The sequence below is a fragment of the Passer domesticus genome, chromosome 13 (genome assembly GCF_036417665.1).
Source record: "Passer domesticus isolate bPasDom1 chromosome 13, bPasDom1.hap1, whole genome shotgun sequence".
NCBI lineage: Eukaryota > Metazoa > Chordata > Aves > Passeriformes > Passeridae > Passer > Passer domesticus.
The window spans coordinates 6,342,779-6,353,704 of NC_087486.1; the positions used below are offsets into that span (position 1 = coordinate 6,342,779).

The 10,926-nt window shown below is 61.5% G+C and overlaps 2 protein-coding genes across 2 annotated transcripts; both read right to left on the reverse strand.

The window, feature by feature from the left end:
- Positions 1–152: 152 nt before the first annotated feature.
- On the reverse strand, positions 153–2,829 carry GPX3 (glutathione peroxidase 3). Its single transcript, XM_064388325.1, has 5 exons — positions 2,652–2,829; positions 1,557–1,710; positions 1,242–1,359; positions 975–1,074; positions 153–884 (listed from the first exon to the last, which is right to left on the reverse strand). Exons 1-5 carry the CDS (start codon positions 2,736–2,738, stop codon positions 654–656), a joined length of 690 nt encoding a protein of 229 aa, XP_064244395.1. The 5' UTR covers positions 2,739–2,829; the 3' UTR covers positions 153–653.
- A 4,521-nt stretch (positions 2,830–7,350) lies between these two features.
- SMIM3 (small integral membrane protein 3) lies at positions 7,351–9,336 on the reverse strand. The gene is made up of 2 exons (XM_064388043.1): positions 8,990–9,336; positions 7,351–8,348 (listed from the first exon to the last, which is right to left on the reverse strand). The coding sequence occupies exon 2, from the start codon at positions 8,345–8,347 to the stop codon at positions 8,168–8,170; it is 180 nt and encodes a 59-aa protein (XP_064244113.1). The 5' UTR covers position 8,348; positions 8,990–9,336; the 3' UTR covers positions 7,351–8,167.
- Between the last annotated feature and the right edge of the window lie 1,590 nt (positions 9,337–10,926).

The following is a 10,926-nucleotide window of genomic DNA, read 5'->3' on the forward strand; positions in this document are numbered from 1 at the left end:
ATCCTGTCCCCAAATTCTGGGCTATGATAATAAGTCTATGTCTGCAGTTACTGTGAAAAAAATTTTAGTTTCTCCAGTCAGGCGCTGCTACCCCCAGGCTGGCCACTGTGCCCCCCACTCTACCTCCCCTACCCCTGGCCAACACGTGGGGCTGCACATTTGCAGAGCCTTTATTTGGTGTCTCTGGTGGGTTGGTGAGGGGCTGGCCATCCCTGCTCAGGAGAGCAGCACATCTGTGTGCCAGGAGCACGGGCAGCCTGAATGCACTGAAGAGCTGCTCCGTGCTCGGCACGGTCAGGCCAGGCCCGCCCCAGCCGGGGCTTTCGGGCCAAGCCTTCATGGAGATGTGGTCTCCTCCAGGGACAGCCAGCCCCTGCATCCTCCCACTGCCCGGGATGGGGGAGAGGAGGGAGCAGGCTGGAGGCCAGGGGATGTCACCACCAGGGATGGAGGTGGGACACAGGGATATTGGAAGTATTTACTGCCATCGCTGAGATCTCTGCCATCCTCGCTGAGATCCTCAGCCCAGTATCCTGACTGGGGAGTGCCAGAGACAGGAGCAATGGAGGGAACAGGGTGTGATTCCTGCTGCTGGGGAACATCTGGGGAGGGAATAGAATGGGGAGCAGCCAGGGGGCCAGCAGCCCGAGGCTCTACTGGTCCTGCTCTTCGTCGTGGTTCTCCTGCTGCCGCCGCCTCAGGTAGGTCATGATGTTTTTCTTCACGACGGCGATGTTGGTGCGATGGTACCAGCGCATGATGGGCACGCCCTCGGGGCTCACCAGGAACTTCTCAAAGTTCCACTTGATGTCATGGTTCCGCAGAGGCTCCCAGAAGAGCCTGTTGGGGTTCCCAAAGTCCTCCGCCACCGGGGGACAGGCGTTCTGCAATGGGGAGCCAATATATCACTGCCTTGCTCCTCCATAAAGCAAACTGTGTCTGTCCCCCTCATCTCCCCTTGCCATAGCACCCACCTTCAGGAAGGTGAAGATCTTCTGCTCCTTGGCCCCGTTCACATCCCCTTTCTGGAACAGCTGGAAGTTGGGAACAAAGCCACCTCCTGGCCGAACATACCTACAGGGCAGGGAACAGGATGTTGTGCAATGGACAGCTCTGGGTGCTTGCACAGGGGTGGTGACAGGATCCCAAACCCCTTGTGTGGGTCCAGAGCCAGCAGCAGCTGCAGCCTGTGCTCCCTCTGTTGGAGAGAGGTGTCCCACTGCCCCCACCACAGTACTCACTTAAGGGCAGGGAGGATCTCTGAGTTCTGGCCGGGTTCCTGCTTTCCGAATTGGTTGGAGGGGAAGCCGAGGACCACGAGCCCCTGGTTTCTCAGCTCATCTTGTAGTGCATTCAGTTCTGCACGCAAGGAGAGCCAGAAGTGGGTTAGCAGAGGGCTGGGCACACCTCCACACCTGCGTTTACCATCTGGGACAATTCCAGTCAGGCCGGGCCCTGGGGAGCTGGCGTTAACCCCTTCCCCAGCTCCCCAAAGCAGAACGGACCATGGGCCCCTGCCCTGCCCCCGAGGTGCCCGTGCCCCCCAGGACCCTTACCGACATACTGCAGTGTCAGGCCTCAGTATGTGGCTACGTTGACGAAGAGCACTGTCTTGCCCTTGTACCTCTCGAAGGGGATGTACTCGTCCCCATCGATGGTCAGGGCCCCGTAGCTGTAGATGGTGTCGTTCACCGACGGGTAGCAGTCCACCTGCGGGGTGAGCAGCATCCCGTGGGAGCGGGCTGGGGGCTGCCGACCACCCCGCTCCCTGTCCCCACGGCCAGCAGGGCAATGGGGACGGCTGCCAGCCTCGTGTCCCCTGCCCTGCGTGCCGCTGGCAGCAGCCACACTGCAGCGCGCCAAGGTCACGGTGGTGGGACAGGCTGGCCGGGGCGTGTGGATGCACGGGGGTCTGGCTGCAGCTGGGGGAATGTTCACCGAGCAGGGAGGCGAGTGGCTGCAGAACAGCCAGAGCACGGGGGAGGCCAGCACCAGAATCCCGAGGCTGTGGGCAAGTGAGCGGGACCCACCAGCCCTGGGGGACAGGGTAGGGCAGGGGGAGCCGGTGGAATGGGGAACGGCTGGGAATGGTCGGGCTGGAGCAGCCCCTGCATCCGGGGCCACAGGGGTTAACCCAGAGGAGCCCACCTCCTGTCCCCGCGCAGCCAAGTGCCACCGAGGGGCTATTTTGGGAGCTGGCAAGAGGTGAAATCACAGGGGCTGCTCTCGAGGAAAGAAGGCTCCTGGGACTGTGGGGTCCCTGTGGCAAGGTGGGGAGCCTGGCTGGGGGGGTGACAGTGCCCCTGCCCGCTGGGCTGTGGGGACACTGTGGGTTCCACACCTTCCCGACATGGGGGAACCCACCCGGACACTGCAGGGAAAAAGTCCCTGTGCTCTGCCCCTGAGGAGGTCACTTGGGGGACACATGGCTCTGTCCCACTTTGTCCCCAACCCCAGGACAGAAATTCTTGGCCCTTGGCAAGAACCAACTCAGAAAATCTCCCGGGATTGTAAGGAGAAGGAGGGGGGCTCAAAGGGCCGCCGTGCCCCGGGGAGCCCTGCAGAGAGCCTGGGGACCAGGCGCGTCCCCAGGGTGCCACACACCCCCGAAACCCCCCTGCCCGCCCCTGGGGGTGTCCCCCTCCTCTTACCTTCTCCTTCTCCTCACTTCGCCCCAGCTGGACGAGCCCAGCCAAGAAAAGGGGCAAAATCCAGCTGCTGCGGGAGCAGCCCCCCATGGCTGCTGCGGGGCGCCGGCACCCCCCACAGCCCGGGGCGAGCGGCCGGGACAAGCGCCGCTGTCGCCTGCTGTCACCTCGGAGCCCGGCGGCCGAGAAATAGCTGCGGGCTGCGAGGGGGGAGCCAATGGCCGGGGGGGGCCGGGCCGGCCGCGTTAACCGTGTGGGCTCTGGGACGGACACACGGACACCCGGACAGACACCGCCCGGGGGTGGCACCACGGCCTGGCGGGGACCCGGGGGACACGGGGCAGCGGCATGTGCCCAGGGTTTATGCAACGTGTTAGCCGAGCCGGGATTAAACCCGCAGGGTGCGGGGAGAGATATCGGGGGAAGGAGGAAGGAGGTGACGGGGTGGAGGAGGAAAGGTGCCCCATCCTGCTCAGGCCGCCCAGCCAGGGTGACATTTCCTCCCGAGTGGGGTGGTGGCACCCGAGGAGCAGGAACCAAACCCAGCAGCAGCCCCGGGGAGGCCGGGCTGGGGCTCGGTGGGTGCCCCCAGTGCTGCCCGGGCGGGGAAGGCTGATCCCGCTCCTCTCCGGTGTGCCCCGTAAGGAAGGCGCTGCTCGAGGCAGCTCTGGAGGAGGATCCCTCCTGCCGGGGCTGCTCTGCAGCACGGTGACCCTGCCGGGGTCAAGGGCAGGGCACTGCTGGGTGTCCCCAGGGGCAGGAGTTTCCAGGGTCCTGTTTGCTTAGCCAAGGAATGTGAACGTTTACCCTGGGCTGTCTCCAAGGAAAATACCCGTGGAGTAAATTCCCTGAAATCCCCCCAAACAATTATTAAGTGGGAGAATGAACTGGCTGGAGGGAGTTGTGGTTTTGGGGTGAGGCTGGCCTGGGGTGGAGGACAGTATGGGGTGGCAGTGGGTGAGCCCTGGTGGGGGGGGATCCTGAGTGCCAGCGGGAGGTTTGGCTTTACTAGAAAGCAGGGTCAGCCCTGCCTCCATGCTGTCACTGAGCCAGCTGCTGGAGATGCCACCAAGGAAGGGGAGTGAGGCCATGGGTTAAGAGGAAGCTGGGAGCAGTCTCCCAATCTGTGTTCTTCACCAGAAGGAACACCATGTCCTGGGAAAGGCTGATGTTGTGAGGCTCCAACTGCAGCCTCAGCTGGCGTGGGAGGGCTGGGGGTTGGGTCCATCTCCCAGGCACACAGAAAAGCCACGGAGCAGGGGAGCTGTGGGTTTCTCTGTCACTGGCAGCATTTCCCAAAGCTCTAAACCTGCACTGCTACTGGGGGAATGGCTTGGCTCTGCCCTGCCTGGACCCCAAGCAGTGTGGGGTGTTCCCCCAGGTCCAGGCAAACCCTCAGGGTGCTCAGCCACTGCCTGGGGACTGCACAGAGCCCATCACAACGTGCCAAGAGCCAGGCCAGCCACAGGGCTGCTCCACTCGACTCTCACAGATAGGGCTGTGAGTGGAGCGAGGTGGCTCCCTGCCAAAACCTGCAGGAGCCAATATCCAGGTTAGACCCTCCCCACCTACTTCCCAGGCTCTAGGGAGGTTTGAGGCCATGGGGCTGCACCTCCTGGCCTGCATGTTCTGCATCCTGCCACCAGCAAGGACCAGTGTGTGCCCAGTGCTGTGCTCCCCAACACAGCTCACACTTCTGAGCCTGACCAGGGCTTGAGCCACCTCCTGCAACAGAGCTGGGACAGGCCTGGGGAGCTGCTCAGGACTGTGCTCCCTGTTTCCCACCACAGGAGCAGCCACCCACATCCAGTTATAGTGGCACAGTGTGGTTGTGTCCCTTCCACGTGTCCCTGATCCCTGCCATGAGCAGTGAAAGTCTGAGTCACTCCTGAACTCAGTTTTCCTAAAACCAAAATAAAAACAAGGGACCTGTTTGTCCAAATCCCGCCTCCTTGGGTCCCAGTGCCAAACCAGCCTTGGTGGAGGTTGGGAATGGAGAAGGAGCTAATGGGTCATAGCCAACAGACTCCCTCTGTGCCACTGATCTTCCCTGGCATGCCGGGCATGTCACCCAGTGTTCCCAACGCACTGTTCCACATCATGCCGGAGGCTGCGTGCTGCAGGACTGGGGTCCCCCACCCCAAAAAGCAGCCGTGCAGGGCAGGCTGACCCTCGCACGAACTGTCCTGCTGGGTTGTTTTTCCACCAGAGCCCGGAGGCAGCCAGCTCCCGCCTGCTGCAGATGTTTGGCAGGAATCCGGGGCGGGAGGCCAGGCGCTTCCAGCTCCCCCCCGCCATGCTGCCACTGCCACCAGCCCCCCTGGCTGTCCCCTGAGCCACGTGCCGGGGCTGCAGAGACCTTGTGCCAGGCTGCAGGGCCCCAGCTGAGCACGGGGAATGCGAAAGCAGCGGTGGGGACCACCTAGTGCTGCCTGCTGGGGTTATTGCAGAGCTGAGCTGACGGAGGAGTATTTTCATGCAGAGGGACAGGGATGGTGCCAGCAGCGTGGCAGGACAGTGGCAGGAGCTTGGGCAGCAGCAGGCAGCATTGCCCTTGCTAGCAGCAGTGCAGCTTCCCTCTGGCAGCCAGGCCTGGCATCAATCCCAGGGCGACCTCTGAACCTTTGTTCTAAGAGTGCAACGGGAAGCAAAGCAAAGCAAGCTCTGCCAGGGGAGAGGCCCCAGCTCTTTGAGCAGCAGGCTTCCCCAGGCTGCCAGCCCTCAGCTCACCCAGCCCTCGCTGCTCTGCTCCCACACACTGCCCTGCTGCAGCAGCAGCCTCCCTGCTGGGCATGGTGCCCAGCACCCTTTGGAGTGGGGGTTCCCCTTCCCGAGTGCCCCCAGAGCCCCCAGGCTATGTGCTCTGCCCCCTTCAGCACTGCCATCCCTGCCTGTTCCAGGGGAAGGTTTGCTCCCTGTAGAAATGCCCCTGGCCCATTGTCCCCCCTTCCCCTGCAAGGGGAGGCTGCCCAGAGGCAAGGTGAGAGCCAGCATCCTGTGCCCCCTTCTCCCTTCTGGGACTGCCCCATCTGCCTCGCCCAGCTGCAGCCCCCACGGGCCAGCAGCCAGCTCCTGACACATGCCAGCACCTCCAGGGAAGCTTCCCAGTGGATGCTGAATCACTTCAGTGCCCACATCACCCTGCCTGCTACAGCGTCACCAGAGCAGGACCTGCTTCTCAACAGAAAGGCATTTTTCCTTGGCAAAACTCCATGCAAAAACTGCCTCCAAGCTCCAGCACTGTCCAGGCACTGAAGCCAGGGCCACGGGGGGATTTGGTTATCTTGTTCCATCCTGGAGGAGGAATTTCTATCTCGACAGTGTTGGAAACCCTGTTAAAATTAATTCTCCTCCATCTTAATGCTTTAAAAAATGTCATGGCTTCACCCTGCTTTACCTCTGCTGCCATTTAGCTCCATGTTTGTTGTTGTTACGAACAAACTCATCTTTCCAAGGCCCTTCCTGGAAATGTTTTCCAGGGGTTTGAAACTTCCCAGAAAATTCATACCAAGAAAGGAAATCTCTCATTTCCCTCTGCTGCTCTTGACAAGGGGACGGCAGAGTGGGAACAGCAATCATGGATGGTTGCATGGATGGGGGGAGGTGTTCCATGCTTTTCCTTGTGTTTTTCTCCAAACCAGGCTTTCTTCCCAAACCACTTCAGTGTTTGTGGCTTCTCCCCTATTCCTCTCATAGCAAAGCTGCTCAGCTTTGATTCCTGGTACTGCTGGTCATCCCCACATTGTCCCCGGGGAAGCAATGCTGGGGTGGAGCACGGGAGAGAGCAGAGCCAGGGCTGCTCCCCCCCTGCACATCTGTAATGTCCTCCAGCTGCTGCTGCACCGTGCCAGCAAGGGAGGGAGAGAGGAAGAAAAACAGGAAAATAACTCTGGTTATTTGCCTCAAACTCTGCAACTCAAGAGGGGAAGAGAGAGTTGACAGCTCAAAACAGAAATATGTTTTTTGGCTGGGCAAGGAATAAGTGTCTGCTCCCTCCCAGCACAACCACAGCCAGGGGCTCCAGTGCAGGCACTTCTGCTCGCCAGGGTCTGCATCCTGGTGCTGGCTCCCTCCCCAAGGTGGGAGGTGTTGCCCAAGGTCCTCCTTCCCTGGGAACCTCCTGCCTCTCTGACCCCACCACCCAATGCAAACCCAAATCTGGCTGCTGTGGATCAAGCACACAGGGATGGCACACAGGGTTTCCAACACTGCAGGGCTGGTTGCTCTTTTCAGCACAGAAAATAGGATTTAAACAATTCCCACCAGCATCACTGTAGTATTTCCCCACATCCTTCCTGATTCATGCTGTTCCTTTGGTGACCTTCCTTGCTGTGAGTCACCAAGATGCTCTTTCAGCCTCAGAGCTCCTGCCACGCTGACCCTGCACGGGGCTGGTGTGAGGGAAGTGGTGCCGGTCACCCCGAGTGGGAGAAAAACAGCCACAACCACTGCCAGAAAGTCCTGAGGGATCCTTCCCCACCCACGGGGTCCAGACTGAGGTTTGCCCTCCTGGCGTGTGGGGCTGGGCTGGCAGTGAGCTTCCTGCAGGGCTCCAAGGCTGGGGAGAACCCCAGGGACCTTGAGGCAAGGCAGTGCAGGAGGTCAGAGCAGGGAGGGCTTCTGGAGAGGCTGCCAAGTATCCCAGATCCTGCAGAGCCAGACACCACCCGTAGCGTGGACAGAGCTGCACGACACACTCACATGAAGGATAAAGTCCATTTATTTCATAACAAAGGGCAATACAAGAGCTTGCATGATCCCTTGCCACTGGCTGGGCACAAACCTGCTCCTCCCACTTTACCTGCCAAGGTGAGGCATGCACAGGCTCCCCAGCAGGGCTGGTGTGCTGGGCAAACAGTGGGAGCTCTCACTATCAGGAGTGGGGAGTGCAGCCAGCAGGCAGACAGGAGGGCTGGCAGGAACTGCACACACTCCTCTGCCGCACAAGACCCAGAGGAACCAAGAGTCCTGCAGGATTTTCCTACCATTTCTGCAGACAATGGGTAGAGGAGAAGCTGGTGCCAGCTGCACGTCTGCTGTGCAGCCAGCACAAGCTCTGTCACTGATGCTTTTAGCCAAGCACTAAATGCACAATCAGAAGCCACATCCATCTTGCTTTGACTCTTTTTTCCCCAACCACCTTGACAGCTGTGACTCCAAATGAGAAATAACTTTGTCAGGCATTTCCACTCCTTGCTGCTTGCCTGGGAGGAGACAGTGTCACCAGAGAAGGTGAGACCAGCCTGCCTCTCTCCTGGAGTGAGATATTTCCAGCTGGACGTGTCCACAAAGTCACTGCTCTCCCCACTGCTGCCCACGCTGCCATTTCCCCCTCAGTCCCCGTGGGCTCAGTGGGCAAGATGAGCAGTGGGTACCCAGCCAGAGGAGCAGGTCGGGGTGCTGGCCCACCCCAGCTCCTGCCCAGGCTGCAGCTCTCAGGGTGCCTGGTGAAGGTGCGTGGCACAGGGTGCCATGGCTGCAGCCCCAGCACAGCGAGCTGGCCGTGCCCGTGCCCAGGCTCACACGATGCCGTTGCGCGTGGGGTGCGTCCGCACTCGGTAGATGATGACGGCGGTGGCCGGGCACAGCAGCAGCGCTGTCATGATGAGGATGGTGGCCAGGATGATCAACACGATGACCCAGATATCCAGGATGTGCTTGGGGAGGTCGGTAGGACTCGTGAGGTGAGGGAGGTCCATCCTGCAAGGAAAAGGCAGAGGGGTGATGGGGCAGCCCCCTGCATTCCTTCCCTAGCCAGAGTTCCCCATAGCCTCCTGCTGCTCTCTCCAGGGACACCCCTGTGGCCAGGTCCAGCTTTCACCTTGGGCTCCTCTGAGAGCCTTTGGCAAAGGCTCCTTCAATTACCCGCAGGATTTACAGCATGCTTTAAAGGCACTGGAAAAAAGCCCAGGGAAAAACTTCCCTATTAATTGCTACTGTCTGTTGTAGGAACTGATAAAGAGAAGCCACAACCGGGTGTCCCACTGGTCTATCATCACGTGGGGAAATGGTGGGGGTCAGCTCATCTAGGAGCCCCCTCGTTTCTGGGGAGCCTCGTGTGTGTCCCCCCCCGCCCACACCTCGTGCTGAGTCACCGAGTTATCCATGAGCTGAAGGGACGGAGGGGAGGCGAGCGGGGACCCCCTCCCCGGGGACCGCGGCTGTGCCCCCGTCCTGCCCCGGCACCTCGGGATGGGGGACACGATGCCGTGGGGGAGAGGCGGCAGCTGCCCGTGCCCTGCCCGTGCCCTGTCTGTGCCCTGTCTGCCCTGCCCGTGCCCTGCTGTGCCCTGCCTGCCCTGCCTGTGCCCTTCCCGTCCCACCCGCCCGCATCCCCGTACCTGCGGCGCTGCCAGGCTCCGGCACCCCCTCGGAGGGCGGCTCCTGCTCCAGCTCTGCGAGAAGCGCGGGCAGCGGCAGATCCCGCCGGGAGAGGAAGACTCCCGCCGGGGGAGAAAGGCTCCGCCTGGCCCCGCCCGGCCCGGCCCGGCCCGGCCCGCGGGGGACGGCAGGGGAGGAGAACAAGGGGAAGGGGATCGGAGGAAGGAAGGGGAAGGAAGGAAAGGCAAAGCACGGCAGGACGTTTTTCCTCCAGCAGGATGAAACAAGAACACACTCCACCTCATCCCACCCACAGTGGGGTTCCACTGGGGGAGCGCCTCTGGAGCCGAGCCCGAAGCTCTCCGCGAGGGGCTGTGGGGACAATTTCACTCCACAGTCCTTAACAAAGGGTCCTCCCTGCCCCGTCCCGCTCCTGCCTCAGCAGGGCTCACCCGCCTGCCCCGGGGCCCAGGGCAAGAGCAGCCAGCGCCTCCAGAGCCGCCCGCAGTCCGCAGGGGCTCGGGCAGGGTGACTTACAGACACACGGGCACAGGGGACAGACCCCAGCCCGCCGCCGGGGAAGGCTCTCTCTGCTGCCCAGCGGAATATTCCACTCCACTGGTGATGCTGAATGGCAAAAGGAAGATGGGCTCTGGTTTTCCTTCTGGGACACAAGCTCAGCGTCAGTCACGGTGCGAGCCACACAGTGCACCTTTCACTCCTGCCTTTTCCCAGGGAAACCTGTTGGTTTCTGGTGGTGGAAAGCCCTGCCACATGCTCCCAAGACAGCCCTGGCCTCCAGGCTCTCCTGGGCACGGGCTCTGCCGGGAGCAGTGCACAGGCAGCCTCCTCCCTGCCCGCCAGCTGCTGCAGGCGGATAAAACAGTGGGGTTTTTATCGGGGCAGCGGCAGATCCTCATGGACAGGGGTTTCCTGTGGAGCTGCAAGCAGTGGGCAGAGGGCAGGGGCTGGCTGCAGGCGCTGTGTGGGGATGGATCCCGGGTGAAGATGGAGGACTCACGCCACAGGCCAGGCTGTCTGTGGGCACTGTGTGGGGATGGATTTGGGGTGACGGTGGGGGATTCACGCCACAGGCCAGGCTGACTGCAGGCGCTGTGTGGGGATAGATTTGGAGTGACAGTGCCACAAATTCACGCCACAGGCCAGGCTGGCTCTGACTGATGGCAGGCGCTGTGTGGGGATGAATTGGAAGGACTGTGGGGGATTCACACCACAGGCCAGGCTGGCTCTGGAGCTCGTTTGGGCTCTCCAGCAGCGCACCGGGAGGGGTTTGCTGATGCCAGCGCTGCCCTCTGCACACAGCGGAGCACCCGCAGACCTCGTGCTTTCCTGCTGATCCCATGGCACAGGAATGTTCGTTCTTGTTGGGATCCTGTCTTAGTGGACATGAGAGTGAGGAGAAACCACCTTTGTGGTGTGAAAAGATCACCCTCCCTGCTCTGGTGAGACCCACCTGAGCTGTGCCCAGCTCTGGGCCCAGCGTGAGCTGGACTCGGAGCTGCTGGGGTGACTCCAGAGGAGGCCTGGAGACGTTCCAAGGGATGAGCCGCTCTGCTCGGGAGCCAGGCTGGGAAAATGGAGGAGGCAAAGCTCCGGGAGACCCTTGCAGTGCCTAAAGGGGCTCAGGAGAGCTGGACAGGGATGGAGACAGGGGCTCGGAGTGACGGGATAAGATAGAACAGCTTCCCACTGCCAGAGGGCAGGGACACACGGGATACTGGGGACAAATCCTCCTCTGGGAGGGTGGCGAGCACTGGCACGGACCAGCTGCGGCCGCCCCGTCCCCGGCAGTGTCCAAGGCCGGGCTGGAGGGGCCCGGCAGCCCCGGGAGCCAGGAAGGTGCCGCTGGCATGGCACGGGTGGCACTGAGGGACACTTGGTGGCACTAGGGGACACTCGGTGACACTTGGGGACACTGAGGGACACTGGGTGGCAC

Excerpts from the sequence above, each read along its gene's own strand:
- SMIM3 (XM_064388043.1), bottom strand. The coding sequence starts at position 8,347 with ATGGACCTCCCTCACCTCACGAGTCCTACCGACCTCCCCAAGCACATC.